Below are 18,220 nucleotides of genomic sequence, written 5' to 3'. Positions count from 1 at the left end.
TATAAAAATATGTATCCACAGTAGCTTTGATCTGTAGTATGGGATGGAAGTGAGTCTGAATTAAATGTCAAACTATATATTTTTTTTCCTCAGCTTTTAGAATGATTCCATACCCTTTAGAGAAAGGCCATCTATTTTACCCTTATCCCAGCTGCACAGAGACTGCTGATAGAGAGCTATTACCTAGTAAGTAAATATTCTAGTTTTCCTAAACTTAAAAGTAGTTGTGAGATTGTTTTTCATAGTATTTTCTCATGATAAAAGTGCCTTTGGTTGAAATTCAGGATACTGTTTAAAATACTATTTTAGCCATTTCTTGGATGTAGTTGCAAAATTCAGTTCATTCCCATGTATTTTGGGGGTAAAATTCTGTGTTAGATGTGATAAAGAACACAAAAATTGAAGATATTTAAAAGAACAGTCAACTAATAAGCATTTAAAGAAGAAATAATACCATTCATTCACAAACTCTTTTCAGAAAATAAAGGAGGGAACACTGCTCAGCTTATTCTGCGAGACCAGTATGACCCTGATACCAAAACCAAAGACATTACAAGAAAAGAAAACTCTAGAACAATATCCCTCATGAATACAGATACAAACATGTTCAACAAATATTAGCAAACTGAATCCAGCCACATATAAAAAGGATTATACTCCATGACCAAGTGGGATTTACCTCACAAATGCAAGTGGTTTAACATTTGAAAAGGCAATGCATCATGTTATTAGAATAAATGACAGTGGATACAGAGAAAGGGTCTGATAAAAATCCAATGCCCATTCATGATAAAAATTTTGAAAAAATTAGGAATAAAAGAAAATTTCCTCAACCTGATAAAGAACATCTACAAAAAACCCACAACTGACATCATACTTAAGTGGTGAAAGACTGAATGCTTTCTCCCTAAGTTAGGAATAAGGCAAGGATGTCTGCCCCTCCCACTTCTCTTCAGCATTGTACTAGGGGTCCTAGTCAGTGCAATCAAGCAAGAAAAATAAATAAAAGGCATTCATATTGGAAAGGAAGAAGAAAAACAATCTTTATTCATAGATGACATCATCGTCTATGTAGGAAATCCTAAGAAATTCATAAAAATACTATTAGAACTAATAAGTTCAGCAAAGTTGCAGGATGTAATATCAGAATATAAAACTCAGTTGCATATTTAAATACTGGCAGTGAATAAGCAATCCAGAAATGAAATTTAGAAAACATTTCTAATCATAGTGGCATCAAAAAGAAGAAACAATTTAGGAATAATTTGATGAAAGAAGTGCAAAGCTTGTATACAAAAAAAAAAAAAAAAACCTACATAATTTGCTGAGAGAAATTAAAGACAAATCTAAGTAAATGGAGAGGCGTTCCATGTTTATTGATTGGAAGACTCGATATTATTTATATGACAGTTCTCTCCAAATTGATCTATAGATTCAATACAATCCCTATCAAAATTCCAGGAGAGATTTTTGCAGAAATTGACAAGCTGATCCCAAAATTTATATGGGAAGGTAAAAGACTCAGAATTGTCAAAACAGTCTTTACAAAGAATGAAATTGGAGAGACTACACTTTGCAGTTTTAAGAAGAGCAGTCATAGACTTAGGAAGAGAACCAGAAATATGTAGGGTTATGATTGCTGAAAGTCCCACTGAGTCCCTGCTTTCAGGAAGCCAAACTTCTCAAAAGAATGGTCTATATTTATTTGTCTGAGTTGTACTTTTTTTCTGTGAACTGGTAAATTTCTGTTTAACTTTTCTTTTTATGATTTAACCAATAAATAAGCATGCTGAAGGGTGTAAACACTAGCACCATGTTTCCTTATGTGATATAAACCTGTGCCATAGTTTTTACAGTTCTGGGGCTGTTAGAGCTCAAGTCTAACAAGGAAAGTTGCAGTTTTACAAACGCCAAATTTAGGGAACTGAAAAGTTCAAACAAATAGATGAAAATTTAGGAGAGATTATGGAAGTTGAGTATGCTGATATTTTTCTCCCAGGGTCTTTTATTTTCTTCCGTCCTCTGAGATAATTTACCTGTCTTTTCTTTGAACTCTCAAAGTATTTTGTGAACTTCTTAACCTCCCCCTTCTAGATTGTAAACTTGAAGGCCAGGATTCTCTTTATCATCTCTTTGGGTATTTCTATAATGTTCATCGTGAAAATTGTGTAAATATTTTAATTAGTCAAATTTGTTAATGCATTCTTATAAACATGCTAAGTATATTGTAAGTACTCAACAAAAATATTAAATATTAGCACCTTTTCCTCTTTATCCTACTCCAAACTCCTGAACTGCTTACGAGTTAATACAAAGACTGATAAACAATGTGTTTAGTGCTGTGGGTATGGAATAGATTTTAAGGAAGCTGGAATGGGGAGTGCCTATCTCTCTAAGGTCAGGGATGATTCCTAAATCTGACTTGAATGACTTGAAGAATGGTAAATCCAACATACAGCACAAGGAGCAAGTTTGGGAACAAGAGTCGGGAAAGTAAATAAATTCAGGCTTTGAATATGTTGTATGTGTAACCTTTCACCCATGCCCACACACACGTGTGTGTGCATATGTGTATGCATGCTTAAATATCTTATTACATAATCTGTTTCACACATACATTATATATATACATATTTATATTTCTAAATAATATATGGTTCTAAGATATGTTTATAAGAAATATACATATAGTAAATATATATTATATAAATAGTAAATGTTGTAGGTATTCTTTAGATAAAAGTAATAGAGAGCTGTTTTAAACTTAAAGGGAATTTGTTAGAAGACTGGATTATCTCAAAGAATCCCAAGGCAGCAATTACAGTTGGACCTCAGAAGGGACTAGAACCAGAAACTAGAAGGCTATAAAGATTTCCAGGAGTCAGTAATCTGTATATCTTTATCTCAGGCTGCCTTTTTCAGGCTCTCCTATTCTCACTTTTCTTTTTTTTCTTCCCCAATGCCATCTCCTTTTTGTATGAGCTCTCCTTTCTGCTTCTCTCAGTGTGTCTGCTTCATTTTTATATCTTTCTCTTTGTAGTTTGGCTTTCCCTTCTTAGACACTCATGTAGCCAAACTTGATGCCCCTACATCGCTCTAGTTTACATGTCATCAGTTCAGGCAAATAGTACAGTATGAATAATAACTCAATCCTGCCTGTAAAACTTCTGGGAGACAGAATCAGATGCTGACAGAATCAGAATCCATGTGTTTATTCCTGGTTCATTTAGCTGTGGGCTAGGGACAGGGTCAGGTTGTGTAAACAAAATTGCCAGGGGTTCTGATACCTTTCTCTTGACATCTCTCTACCTCACCAAACCAACTTGGTAGTCATCATTTCCTAGCTATGAATGAGATCACTAAGGGAAACTGTAGAGTGAGAAGTAAGCTAAGAGCAGAACCATGGGGGCACAAAAATGTTGAAGGAATGGGTGGCTGATAAGGAGTCTGGAAGATTCAGTGAAGTAGTGGTCAGGGACAGGACAAGAACCAGAACTAGATAGGCTAGGAACTAAAAAGAGGGGAAAAAATCCAAGTGAGGAGGAGTATCTGATACCAAGGAAGGTGATTACTGAGAAGAATCCATTGACTTCAGCAATTAGAATGTCATTAGTGAGAGAAATTTTATTTTCTTTCCTAGGATGGTGCTGGTAGTAGTTGTTCTTGTTGTTTTCCATTTTAACAGAAATAAGGCAAAAGAATAAATCTTTGATTATGGAACATCAATATGCAAGAGTATATTATATTAGGTTAATACATTTAGCCTGAAATACCCCTCCCCAAAATTATAAAGGTTGCCTGATATAAGGCCAATTTTACATAGTAATATGAATAAAGTCAGGGTTTTTCGCACGTGTTGCCAGAGTCCCAGCTTATAAGAACAGAGAGTTTGCTTTTTGGCAGGCCTTGATTATTTCTAGGGTACTTAGACATTTGCAAATTCCAGGAGGTAGGAGAAGAGGGATATGCTGGGGTCTTTGTTTGATTATATTGTTTGTTCTGAGAATATTTGTCTGTGTCTGACTGTGGTAGAATGAACAAATTTTTAATAATGTGGAGTTCTAATACCCAGGAGTACTTAATGTTTTTTGTTTTCAATTCTCCTTCAACCTTGATATGACTTACAACATTCTGGAATTTGCTTATGAACCTCATAAGCTCAGACTTGAACTATTCCCTTAGTTCACATAGCTATTTAGTTGTCTTTTATGCCTCCTGATAAATTCTTCTCTACAAGCCAGTGATGAAATTTGAACTTTACTTCCAAGGGAGTGTTTCTGTACTAGTCATCCATTATATTGATGTATTAGCCAAACATTGACTGACAAGTGAATCTACAGAAAGCCATCCAAAAAGAAAAACTTAAGTCTCTCCTATAGTATAAAAATTTCATATTTTAGGAGATTATCTTACTAAAGCTATATAGTTTTCTGCCTTATAAAGTGGAAATAATATCTATCTCTTAGGGAAATTGGGAAAAAATCAAACTAATGTAAATTAAAGCACTTTGTGAGCCATAAAATGCCATACAGTTTAATTAACTTTATTAATGTTGCCATCTGTCACATAATAAGAGTATTAGTGACCATTGGTATATTTAAGTGTTCCCTGTCTTTGCAAGTACGATGATTTGCCTCTCTTGGTTTGCTGGAAGAAGTTGTCTTCTCATGGCTGAGGGACAGGGCAAAAGGGACTGCTGGTTTTTTGGGTGCTGAAAGTTCAATGTTGTCCGTAGCTTCTAATGTTTCTAACGTTTTTAAAAAGTTCAGATTTGGTGTGCTTCTACTTTAAAAGTGATTCAAGCCTCTGGAAATTTTCTGGATTTTTAATGAGTTTGGTTTTTGGCATATTCTTTCAGAGTATAGTATAAGACATAAAAAATATGGCTACCAAAGGAAACTTAGGTGTAATCTTCTCTGTGAATCATTATGTTTAAAAAAGTGAAATTTATAGCTGACCTTGATTCAGCACTGAATTAGTCATCCCTTACTTATGTAGGATATTACATCAGGAATTCCTGGGTTTGTGTCCAGCCCTGAGCAGTCAACTTACTGGACTAATGAAGTCCCAGAATAGCTCTCAGTTTAACAGACGTTTATTGAGCACCTACTATGTGCCAAGCATGGTAATAGGCTCATCAGCATTGGTATGCAGGTATTTTCAATCAAATTTCAAATAAGATATAAATGCTTGAATACTGTTAGTAATGAAATATCCAGTCTTTAGAAAAATAATCCCTGATTTAATGTGTGAATGTGGTAAAAGAAGACAGGGTACTTGGTTTATGATCAGAATCCTAGGGCTTTGGTGTTCTAGTTCAGGTTTTATAGTGCTCTATGAAATGCTACAGATAGAACATTTATTAATAACTGGGTAAAATTGTGGTTCTGGGAAATCTGCAACCACACATCTATCTCTCGATTCTGTACTTGTCTCTGAGCTCCTAAAGAACAAGAATTATAACAACTCACATTTAGTAAGGACTTACAGTGTTCATCATAACAACTCCATAGCAACTATGAGAGGGTTTAGCAACTTATTCAAGATCACACAGCTAATAAGTGACAAAGCTCTTTTTCAAAAGCACCTCAGCATGACTTTACAATTAATGTTCTTTCCCACGATGCCATCCTATTCTTAGTCCCCAGCACAGTCATCTGGCTCCGTAGATAGGCTGTTGATGCTGGAATAAATAATGAATAACTCTCTTCTATCTTGCTACCCCGAGATGCCTTGTTCTTTTAAAAAAAAATGATTTTCCTTTTTAGTTTTAAAAAATAAACTTTGTTTGAAAACATTAAAACTGGCTTACACTGTATTCTTAAATAAAATCCATTTCAACCTTTTCTCCCTTGCAGCCTTTCATCATGTTTCTGTTTACCCAAAGAAGGAGCTTCCTTTTTTCATCCATTTCACAGCAGGACTGTGTTCTTCTACAGCAATGATAGCTCTTCTCACACACCAGTTTCCTGAAATCATGGGTGTTTTTGCTAAAGCTGTAAGTATGATCTCAAGGACTTGTGTAGAGTATTTGTAAAACACACAAGAAACCATCTCTGATCTGTTTGTGCTAAGCCAGTTGATCAGTGGAAGATGTTTGTTATAGTAAATTACAGGAACTGATTTGTAAAGTTGCTGCCATAAATATGTCAAACATAAGTTTCTTGGTGACTTGAGCTATATTTTTGTTGCTTAAAAATTTAAAGACTACAATGGTGTAACATTATACAGTTGGTCTTTGTAGATCACTTTTGGTGGTAGACACAGCACTTGTTACTAGCTGAGGAATAATCCAACTCTTTTAAATGCTTTCTTTTTGGCATTTAAAAAAATTCCCTATTTTGTAAACAAATTTTGATTTTTCCATTTAAATGAAATCATCAGTTGTAAGCTTTGCTGATGGAGAATAAGTAGGTAAGATGGTACAGATGCGACATTTGCCCTGAGTACAGAATACGCGTCTTTACTCAAAGCTTCTCCCTGTTGTATCTTCATGTTCTTATTGACTTTCCCCAATCTTGGGTGTAAAACCGCGTATAGACCTTTAGTTTCATTTTTGTCCTTCAATTTTGAACTACTTCCCCATTTCCTGACCCAGGTCCAGAAAGTACTTGATATTAGAGAGAGTATCCCATGATTATTTACTCTTCTACATAAAGTTAGTAATTAGTGGCACTGGCTTAAAGTAAAATTACCAAAGATAAGTCCCTTTGAGTCTCTGAGCCTTTAAAAAAATGTGTCTCTCTTGTACATCTTGGCATTTTTACCAGGTAATAATAGTTCAAACCCAAAAGGAAAATGCTAATTCATTCTAGTCCCAGATCAAAAAGCATTGAGAACTGTAGAAACACTGGCCCTTACTCGGTAATGTAATTTCTATATTTTTCTCTATATGCCTCCATTTTGACTCTCTGTTTCCTCACAATTTCTTTTTCTGCCTTAAGAACAGTTTATTTTGTGCCTTAAAGATCAGTTGGTTTTCTTTTGGCACCAGTAGTAAAAGCACTGGTTTCCCTTTTTCCCTGAAGGTCAACTGTATAATGTGTTAACTTGCCACTGGCTGTAGGCCTAGGAGTCTGCGACTGCACTTGATTCTGGGTCAGTCTTCAAGGGGAATGACTTCCCACTGTTGTTCAGGGAGTATAGATATTTGGGTTGGAAACGGACTATTTCCTTTTAGTGTAAAAGGGAAGTGTAGTGATCATACCATAACTGTTATTCGCAGTGGTGCTGCCTAGGGAGTGAGTGCATCTCAAACTGAAATGACCTTACTGTGTAATCTGGCATGGAAAAAGTTGACTAGAAAAGGAATCCTGTCCATTTAACAACTGGAAAAATATATGCAGCTGTGTATTTGAGATCACAGGCGAGCAGTGGAAAACTCCTTGGGTTTCTCTCAGGGCAGTGGGGAAAAGATAAAATTGAGTGAGGAGCAAGATCTAGAATCTGGAATCGATAGGTAGCAATTGTTAGTAGTATACTTCCAGCTAAAAATAATGTGGAGTGTACTCACTATCTGTTCTGTCCATTCATGTTAGTATATAGTGTCTGTCTTTACCTGAGACATTGCTGATGGCACCGGAAGAGCCTTTAAGATTACATAGCACAAGCTCCTTAGCACTCTTCTAGAAGAGTCTGAGAATGAATAATTATGTATTTTAAAGTGGACACTTTTTTTTAGACCAAAAGTTATTAATTTACTGTGATTCTAGTTAGTGAACAATAAACAGGCATTTATTTACTATCTTTTGATATTTGTATGGTTGGTGGTATATAGTGAAAAATGTGCCTCACAGCAAACTTTTATAGCCACATTTTATCCTCTGGCCTTTACATGCACATTTTAAGTTCCTAAAAGCTAACTATTTACTGAAAGTACCTGGAAATCAATATTTGGTATGCTGCAGTATCAAAGTCAGGTTTCATTGAAGACTTTATGGAAAATTATTACATAAGGGCCATCCCCATCTTATGAACACAACGTATAAATGCCGAACAGCCAATCAGCCAGCAACGGAGCTGGAGGCTCAAATTCTACTTCTTCACCTCTTAATATAGTGTGGTCTATGGAGTAGGAACGTCACCATCACCCAGAGTGGTCTATGTGGTAGGAACATCACCATCACCCAGGAGCTTGTTAGAAAGACATAGCCTCAGGCACCACTCCACACGTCCTGAATCTGCTTTTTAACATGACCCCCAGGTGATCCTATATGCACATTTAAAATCTAAGAAGCCCTGCTCTCCTCTACCCCCATAGGAGGAACGTAGATTGCTTGGATAGTGACACTTTTTTGAGGTAGAGAAGGGGGGCAGCATTGCAGAATGGTGATGAGCATAGGTTCTGGAGCCAAACTGCTTTGCTTTGAGTTCCAGCCTGACATTTACTGTGTGCAACTTCAGATAAGTTACTTAACCATTTCTCCCCCTCATCGTGAAATGAGAGTAGTACTTCCTCATGGGTTTTTGTGAGGGTTAAAGGGGAGTGTTACTGTTGTTGTCACCCGTCATGGTCATCATTATCACCAAAGTGCAGCTGTAGTGAAGAATACTACCCCCATCACGCTGTGGGAGCCATGTCCCAATAGTACATTCAAAATGTGTTTCCCACAGAAATTGTAGTATAAATGGTGGTTATATGTCATTTAAACAAGACTGTCAGTACCATACTGCTGGTACACTATGTGTATTTGTACCACCAAAAGGGGAGAAATGTTTCAGATTCTAGGAGCTGGCAAACTGCCTCGTAGAACAGAAACTATTGGTCAATTGCAAACTGCCTATGTTAGGGTTTTCAATTAAGTCATATATTTGATAGCCAAATATAGTGGAACTCAATCTATTTAGGAAGGCAAAACAATTTAAGAAAATTTCCTAAATTTCTTCTATTGTTGTCATGGTCCCCTCCTCATCTAATATATATTTTTGTTTTAGCTCACATGCTAGAGTAATTTACTTTGAATTTGTTAAAATACATTTGTTACAAAAATTGCTTTTTTTGTGAAGCAAGGCACTACGGATTAATGATTTTTAATAACCCCACTGTACATCAGATTGAGATAAATGGAAGGGAATGAACTAGAATGGTTAGTGGTTTTAGTGCCTGGTTGTTGTTGTTTTGTTTTTTGTTTTTTGTTTGTTTTTTTTTTTGCATGGTATAAAGCTATATGGAATAAGACTTCAGTGTCAGCAAGTTAGGACTTTTTTCTTGTTTTTTTTTCCTGGCTGAGATGAAAACCAAGCCTGACATTCGACATAGAGCAATAATAATAATAAAAAAATGCGTAAGTCCCTGGAGATGTGGAATGTGCTGATATCAGAGCCGATATTCTCCAAGGCCAGAATTCCTGAAAAAGGAAAAATTGCTTTTAAGTGGTAGGTCATTTTCTCACCTGCTTTGAAGCCTGCTGGGTTAAATATGAGAGTTCAAAGTAAGGGTAGCCAGCAAACCAAATGAACTGGAATCTGATTCTGCTTATCTGAAAGGAGCTTCTTTATTTAAGAGCAGCACTGCCCTCTCCTTAGAGAACCAATCTTCATCTACTCTGGCCCCTTTCATTTCTCTCTTGCAAGAAAAGCTTTCTTCTTAGTAAGCCTTGGGAGGGCGTTATCACAGCAGTGAAGACTAAAGATGGTCTTTGGGGATTTCACTAACTTGCTGATGAATTCAGGCTTGTGGCATGTGACTTTAGTACTTTGAATTCAGAAGTGTGTTTGAATATAAAAATCCCTAGTTGGGTTTTAACTAAATAGGATAGCCTTTGCAACTTGGCAGAAAAAGGTGTTAGTGGGTAAAGACAGGAATAAAAAAGATTCCCAAATAAATTGTTTGTTTCACTAAAGCAAACCTCTGTTGAAATCTGTTTCACTGAACACATATTGTAGCTGTGCTGAGGTGGGAATGGGCCCTGTTTCCACATATTTTTACTAATCTTTATGTGGGAAAATGTGGTTGGACATGCCAGTGATGAATTTCTGAGCAACTCATAATTGGCTGGCTCCACTGTAACTAGGGCCTAACAATCTGCTTGATTAATTCTTTAAGGACTACATTAGCCAAGTTGCATGATTTCCAAAGATATAGAAGGTCAGATGTTATACTAACAAAAGACCTTTCTACAGAATGTCTCACTGGGATTTCTTCAGCCCCTTCCCAAAAATAATTAATATTTTTCTCCCCAAATTACATTTTTAAGAATAATAAGCAGAAATAAATGGCCAAGTGTGTTTTACTGAATAGTGATCAAAACTTTGGAGGTTTGTACACTATTCTCATGTTTTTTTCCAGGGCAAAGATCATCCTCGTAACTAGGGAAGTTGGTAGATAATTATAACTTTATATTGAGAAACATACTGGTAGAAAAAAATATATTATTTTTAAAGGTTCCTAATTCTCCATTGTCATAACAAGGGACATGAAATCTGTTCATAGGTGAAAGTAATTTTTTATATTCTCCATCTGACTTCATTCATAATGAAAACCTATGATAGTTACATCCCTCTTTCTTAAGTAGTGTCACATTCAGAAATTCAACCGACAAGGAAAATAAGTCTCTTTACTTTGTTTGAAAATGGATTATTTTTCAAAGCTTTGAGACTTCTTTCGTTCCTAAGAACTGACATAGCTTTTAAAACATTTTTGAATTGTAACCAAGCTTATATTCGCATAAAATATTGTTCTGTAACCATGCTATTTCTACAGTAATATATCTGAGGTATTTCCCAGAGATTATACTGATAATAAAGGAGCCCATTGTGTGACAGGTCAAAAAATGTTAAATGTTTATATTTTTGTTTCTTTGCTAGTGCCACTGAAGTCTTTATTTGGGCAATCTAGCATGTTCCAATTTTGATTTTCTTAATAAATAGGGGTATTTCTAGCAAGGGAAAAGATGTTCTCTACTTCCACTAACGGCATTTCTCATGCTTCATTCTCATTGCTCCCCTTCAAAAAGAACCAGACTGAGAAGTTTGTGAAATCACTGATGTTCTTCTTTATCCATATTTTCTGAGTACTAAATTCTTCTTTTCAAAGGCAGGAAAAAAAAGAATAAAAGTTAATGTACTTTTTTTTTTTAAATGCTTATTTATTTTTAAGAGAGAGAGAGAGAGAGAGAGAGACAGAGCGTGAGTGGGGGAGGGACAGAGAGGGAGACACAGAATCTGAAGCAGGCTTCAGGCTCTGAGCTGTCATCACAGAGCCCAACGCGGGGCTTGAACTCACAAACTGCAAGATCATTACCTGAGCCAAAGTTGGATGCCCAACCAACTGAGCTACCCAGGTGCCCTGGCAATGTGCTTTTTAATGCATGTCTGTATTCCTTTCTCCAGGGTTTAATTCAGTTTTGAAGTTTATGGAAAGCACTCTCTTTCCCAATTAACATGTGCCTGTCAAGTATGAAGTTCACAAAAGCTCACCCTGAATTTATTTGGCAGTATATTTAATCATCCTTTCCCCCTGAAAGTGAACATCTCAATGCCAAAGTTTAGAACATCCTGTCACTAACTGCTGCTGATCTATTGATTGCTTAATCATTAGCACTTGGGGCAAAGTGGACTGCATAACAGTTTTTGGAAGAGCTGCGCCTAAATATTGATGTAAATTGCTCACTCCAAACCCATTACATGAGTGATATTAAAATTCATGTTAGGAAACCTACTGATTTTTCTTTCAGAAAACATCTTTGTTTTTTGCAGACCCAGCATAGTCCTCTAAATGGAGAGAATAATGGTAATGCAGAATAAAATTATAATCTTGAGGAATAGTTTTTATTGGCTTGTTTCTTGAGTCGAACTTTGCTCCTTCTCCCACCAATCAAATTACTAATACTCAAAGGAAATAAATTTGTACTACTACATAATATATTATGATTTTAAACCAGGAGTAATTTAGATTTCTGTTAGTTGTTATCTCTTCTCTCAATAGTGTGTACACATATTCTCATTTATTCTTACCTGAGCCATTGCAAGACAGACTGTGGTTTTCTAGCTTTATAGATGGGGAAGTTTGAGTCATTCAAGTTAAGCAATTTGCTTGAAGTCATACAGTAGATAGCCCTTTAGTCATGATATATATGCTTGGTTTCAATAATATGTCAGTTCACAACTCACACCAAAGCAAGTACAAAAGAATAAATTTCAAACTAAATATAGTAATGGTAATGGGATATAGAATGATAGAATGGTGATAGTAATGTGGTTTTGCTAGAGAAGTTTTCCTATAGGAGATGAATTTGGAGGTGTTTTTTTTTTTATTGCAGCATTTTTTTAATTTTATTTTTTATTTTTTAAAATTTACATCCAAATGAGCATATAGTGAAACAGAGTTTTAAATGAAAAGGCTGATACTGATTTTCAGAAAATAGAAAGGACACTTAGGTTGCAAAAATGCTTCCTGCAAAAATAAAAATATAAGTATACAAACTGCATGGGGAACTCTTCACTCATCACAGTATTAGTCTATTTGATGAACTCTGATGCTTTAAAATAAAGAATGCCCATTTGCTTTTCTGTCTTCAAACTGGTTCATTTTCATTTCATTCCTTTTCTTGCTAGTAAGTCACTTAAGAAAGAAGAACACTAGTTATTTACATCACATACTCAGACAACCGTATAAAGAACTTAAGTCTTTCTAACTTTTGGAAATGTGCAGTAATACTAAAGAAACAGTAGATGCTGGTTTGTAATGATTCAGAGGGAATTTGACTCTCTGAAATGGTAAAAAAAAAAAAAAAGTTTTAATACAAAGTACAAATATATACGCTATGTTTCAATATCACTGTTCTTTCAAAATCAAATAAGTTTGTGAAGGATTAGGGAGGGAAGTTTAACTGAGCAGAATAAACTTTTGGTCTAAAATTTAACTTGTGGGTATTTTTTGGCTAACATGGGGATTTTAGATAGTAAAGGTACTTCTAGGAGCTGTTATCAAAAGGTAGGGAACTTGGGAGGTGTCTGGGTGGCTCAGTTGGTTAAGCATGAAACTATGGCTCAGAAACTATGTGCTGACAGCTCAGAGCCTGGAGCCTGCTTCGGATTCTGTGCCTCCCTCTGTCTCTGTTTCTCCCCTGCTTGCACTCTGTCTGTATGTCTCTCTCTCTCTCAAGAATAAATAAAGATTAAAAAAACATTTAAAAATAAATAGGGAACTTGGGTGTGTTCTTTAATGCTGATAAGGCCTCAATACAAGATTGGGTGTTAATGGTGCTCTTTCCAAATTAGAGGAAAAAATAAAATTATCTGCCTTAGTTCTATAGTGGCATTAGATTGAAGCCAGCCTCAAGAAAAGAAATTATTTTGGCTTTAGGTGATGCTCAACAAAATTAAGAGAACTGATATTCAGAGAGTTCAGACCACATAATTACCCTCTCAATCTCATCCTGTAATTTCAGGCATTCTGAAAATGAAATGTAAATGTGTTATTCAAAGTGTCGAAAAGGCTATATTCTTATTGAGTACTTGTATATTACCAATAGGATATACAGAGAGAGAAGCAGTTTGGGGAAGAATTTAAAAGGGAGCATATTCTCACACCCTTTGTTAGGAACACGCCAGCTCTTGTTTTCATGTGTTCAATATGCCAGAGTCCCAGTTTCTTTCTGAAGCCAGAGTTCAAGCTTTTATGCCCAGGTAGCAGGAGCTTTACAATTAAATTTTAATCCCTTAGTGTTTGTTAGACTCTTATCTAGAGTATAGCGACGACTATTCTTGGCAAGCAAAGACATTGCTGTTTTTCCTTCAGTCACAATGAGATAGAAAAATGTTCTCTGGCTGGGGTGTAGATGAAGGCACTTTACTAATCTTATGCATAATTCATCTTTGGTTGCTGAGGTACTCAGAGTTGAAACTTTGCCCTCTGATAAAATTCAGCTGGATTTTTTATTTACTTGACTCTGATCCCTTTGGATTTAGCCCTTTATGGGAGCCTAGGGATTGTAATTCAGCTAAGTCCTAGCTGTGTAGACTTTTCTTATTAATTTGCTCTTGCTGTATTTTAGCTATTGTTAAGACCGCCTTTAACAACAACAGCAACAACAGCTGTACTAAGAACATGCAGTTCAGAGTCCTGGATACTCTGAGAAGATTCTTCTTTCAGTATTGGCTTATTGACTGGAAGGACTCCAATAGGGCTCATCTTAGTTTGTTTTCAAAGTTTAGTTTTTAAAGAGCCTCAGCATTTAAAAACATGCTAACTGTTGTCCTATAACATGCTATAGTATGGTAGTGATTATTCTGTACTATACTCCCAAGTTTTCCACATTCAATTTCATTATTTTAAGATGTTACTACTAATGAACTTGTTTCTTCCTTCATTCAGTCAACAAATGTGTTATCAGGTACCTTTATGAAATATAAAACACAACTTGTTCACAAGTAACTCGTAGTCTAGCCGTAGGGGGTTTGAGACCGGCAAGGGATGCATTCGTGTAAGACAGAGGCTGCTGCCACGGCGATAGATTAGCTCACCCTTGCATGTTTATTCATCTGACTGGAAGTGGCTGAGGAATTATTTTCACGTGCCTCACATAAGATGTAGTGACCTAAAAAGTCATTTGAGACTCAGAGAGGAGTTTTCCCTTTAGATCTAGGCTTTGTTTAGTCAGGGGTCCTTTCAGTCAAACAAGGCAGATAAGGGAGTCTCTATTTTATTCTCTTTCAAACAGGAGACACATAGGACTTTCATCTTTACACCTAACTGATGAAGTTCATGTCTTTATAAACTGTGGTACTCATTATGTCTATCTGAATAGTTTAAACTTCATCAAAAAGTGAAGTGCTCCACAATTCAAAATTGAAATAAGAAAGGTCTTGCCTCAAGAGTCACATAGTAGTCGCCATAGTAGCATAAGACAGAGGCCTCTCTCATACTTACACTTCCATCGTCCTCTTTTATAACCTCTCATTGCTAATAATGACAGACTGATAAGGGTTAAAGGCCATTCTGGTTTAGAATATGAAACAGTATGATGTCATTGTGAAGCAAAATGGGAGAACAAGAGTTAGGACTAAAATTAGTTGGGTCTGTGGCCATGTGGGAAAGATGGGAAAGAGCCACTCCAAATTTCCCAGAGCCTACCATTAATGTTAAAGCTGCATCCTGCAGTGACTGATTCTGAACATAGGCACATGTTAATTTTAAAAAATCATAAAAGGATATTGGGGTAGGCACTGAAATAAGGTTCCAAAATTCCCCAAGCTGAATTTTGCCAATCAATTCTGCATCCTGACAATTCTGTCTTTTTATAAGGAGAGCCACCAAGATTTTCCAAGTAACTAAAAAATATTTCCAATCTTCATTGGGCTCAATCAAATATATGTGCTGGCTAGGTCATTAGGGATGACCTTGGAATACATATTTCAGAATAGGCACAGGGGAGCTATGCCTTGGGGAGCTTATACTAATTAGGCGTGTAATCAATAAATATGATAATATGATGGGAGTATATGGAGTGGAAGAGTAGGCCTAAGGTTGTACTAGGGGTCAAAGAATATACTGATTTAACTCAGTGTGGCAGCAGAAGAAAGGAAGTGGGATGATTTGAACAATGACTTTAGAGGCAGAAGACTGCAGATCAGGCTTCAGAATTTACTGGTGACTGTTCTCTAAGAGTCCATCTGAGCTTGCTCTATCTGATGGAATAAGTAGAAATTATTAGTATTTGGGTAGGTTAACAGAAAATGTATCTCTGGATAGTGAGTTAGATGCATGACAGGATCTTCCAGTTCAGAAGTCTGATTTGTAACCTGCTAATAAGGAGTCACATTCATATTTCTGGGTTGTAAGGAGCCCACTCTCATCCATTCACCTGTGTTCTCGTTTATCCTAGACCGTGTCTGCTAATGCTAGGTCTCTAGAGAAAGAGTTAAGTCGATTCCAGGCCCCCTGAGTTCCCACCGCCACCAATTCCCTTAGGACTTGGACAAAGATAATGAATAGAGTTACTTAAAAAAATTTTTTTAACTTTGATCTTTCAGATGGCATTGAGAGTAACCGTATCTTTTGTTTGGTGTCAAGCTCCCTATTGAATTATTTTTTTTAACGTTTATTTTTATTTTTGAGAGAGAGAGAGACAGAGTGGGAGTGGGGGAGGGGCAGAGAGAGAGGGAGATACAGAATCCAAAGGAGGCTCCAGGCTCCGAGCTGTCAGCACAGAGCCCGAAACAGGGCTCAAACTCACAGACCATGAGATCATGACCTGAGCTGAAGTTGGACTCTTAACTGACTGAGCCACCCAGGTGCCTTGAATTATTATTTTTTTAATTGCTTTTGAGCAATAACTTTTTCTTTGGTTGCTTAACCGGTCGTACAAGTTAAGACTTCTATCTCTATGTCTATTTTATAATAGCTGCCCTGAGAAAGCAGATGAAAAATAATAAGTCAGTTAGATATTTTATGAGTACTGAAATCCCTTCCATTCAGAAATGTAAATAAAATAAGCAGCATGAGCAATCAGCTTATGGCAGATTCCGTGGGTTTATGTTACATAGGGAAATTATAGTGCAACCTGAAACACACTTCTTAATGAATTCATAGTGGTGTCACAGTTGAATGAAACCCTTGAGCTTTTTTCTGTCGTGAAGGGTTTCAGAAATCACTTTTTATAAATTGCCTAGGGTAGGAGGAAAAAACTAAGATGATACCAAAAAATGCCGACACTGTTAAGTGGCTACCTCCCAGCACCAAATTGTGCCAGTTAAGTAAAGCAAAAACATAGGATACTGCTCGCCTGTGGGCTTATTCAGTGTATGTGTATGTGTACATACATGTGTGTGTGTATTCTAATGCAGCTGACCCTTGAACAACACAGGAGTTATGGGCACTGACCTGCTGTGCAGTCGAAAATCCATCTTTTGACTCTCCAAAAACTTACTGCTTACCGGAACCCACATCAATAACATAAATGGGGGTACCTTGGGTGGCTCAGTTGGTTGAGCATCCGACTTTGGCTCAGGTCGTGATCTCACAGTTCATGAGTTTGAGCCCCATATTAGACTCTCTGCTGTCAGCACGGAGCCCACTTTGGCTCCTCTGTCCCCCCTCTCTCTCTGCCCCTCCCCCTCTTGTGCTCTCTCTCTCTCTCTCTCTCAAAAATAAATAAACATTTAAAAAATATATATATTAAGAAATAACAGTTAACACATATATTGTATATATATTCTGTATTCTTATAATTAAGAAAATCATAAGGTAGAAAAAAATACATTTACAGTACTGGACTGTATTTATTTTAAAAATCTGCATATAACTGCACCCATGCAATTCAAACCAGTGTTGTTCAAGGGTCAGCTTATTCTTTTTCTGAAAAAAGCACAAGGAAAATGCTGTGGAAGAACAGGTTGCCCTTGTGATTTTTGTCCCCAGAAGTTGAGAAAGCTCAGTTAGGAAGTATGACAGGAGCTTGGTAAATAGCTCTGTTTTTACCTTCACAAATGCAAGAAGCCAGAGACCTAACTGAAAGTTAGGAAATTGGAATTTGTCTCTTGTCTGGCAGCCTCTTTATCTGGCAGCTTGTAGCACACAAGAACTATCTTCTCACTTATCAGTTAGCTGGTTTTGTAGTTCCTAAAGTTCTTTCTTCGCTCTCCTTCTATTCGCTGTGGCCTTGGAGGTGATGAATCCGCTAGCCACAAAAAGTCCAGTATGTCAAATGGTACATAGGGGCCAGTCAAGCTCTAAGGTTGGGAATGAGGGAAAGAAACACATATTTTTAATTTCATATTATTTCTTTTTTAAATTTTAATTTCTTAAGCATTTGGCTTGATTTATGTCAGATTCTGGGCTTGGAAGCCTACATGAATGCATCACAGTTCTGGATAGAATACTTCATGTCTCTTATTTAGCCTAGAATCTCAAATGGTAGTGAGTTGTAGTTAACACTTAGCATTTGTGAGGCTTTACAGCGGAGCTCTCTTTTCGTCCCTGTATGTGTAACAAATGGCCTCATCCTTGTGCTTTCCCATAGGTACCCCCGTGTTTACTGACCTAGAGCAAGATGCTGTGTGGCCCTAAGGGGCTCTGCACCATCTGACAGTCTAGGCATATGCCGCTAGCTCACATTATTTAAGCCCTTATCTCAGCGTTCTGATTTCTCTGTAGTCCCCAGTGTATATAATATGTACTTGCTTGAAATTCCTTATATATTGCTTGCACATTCTTGCTTCTAAGTTTCAGCACATACCAGGGCCTTTGCTTTAGAACGCCTTCTCTGACTGCCCTCCA

General features: G+C 36.6%; 1 protein-coding gene across 7 annotated transcripts in view; it reads left to right on the top strand.

Annotated features, from left to right (window-relative positions):
• ST7L (suppression of tumorigenicity 7 like) overlaps positions 1–18,220 on the top strand; it is an 80,960-nt gene that overhangs the window by 52,716 nt on the left and 10,024 nt on the right. For 6 of the 7 annotated variants that reach the window (XM_007076371.3, XM_042998202.1, XM_042998204.1 and 3 more), the window contains 2 exons: positions 94–186; positions 5,859–5,998. In XM_007076371.3, coding sequence (XP_007076433.3) covers positions 94–186; positions 5,859–5,998 — 233 coding nt within the window. Of the gene's footprint in view, positions 1–93; positions 187–5,858; positions 5,999–11,697; positions 11,827–18,220 lie in introns of those variants that run through there. The other variant, XM_042998200.1, reaches the window with a different exon arrangement.

This window comes from Panthera tigris, chromosome C1, assembly GCF_018350195.1.
Source record: "Panthera tigris isolate Pti1 chromosome C1, P.tigris_Pti1_mat1.1, whole genome shotgun sequence".
Lineage (NCBI taxonomy): Eukaryota > Metazoa > Chordata > Mammalia > Carnivora > Felidae > Panthera > Panthera tigris.
This window is presented reverse-complemented; position numbering and strand designations above follow the sequence as displayed.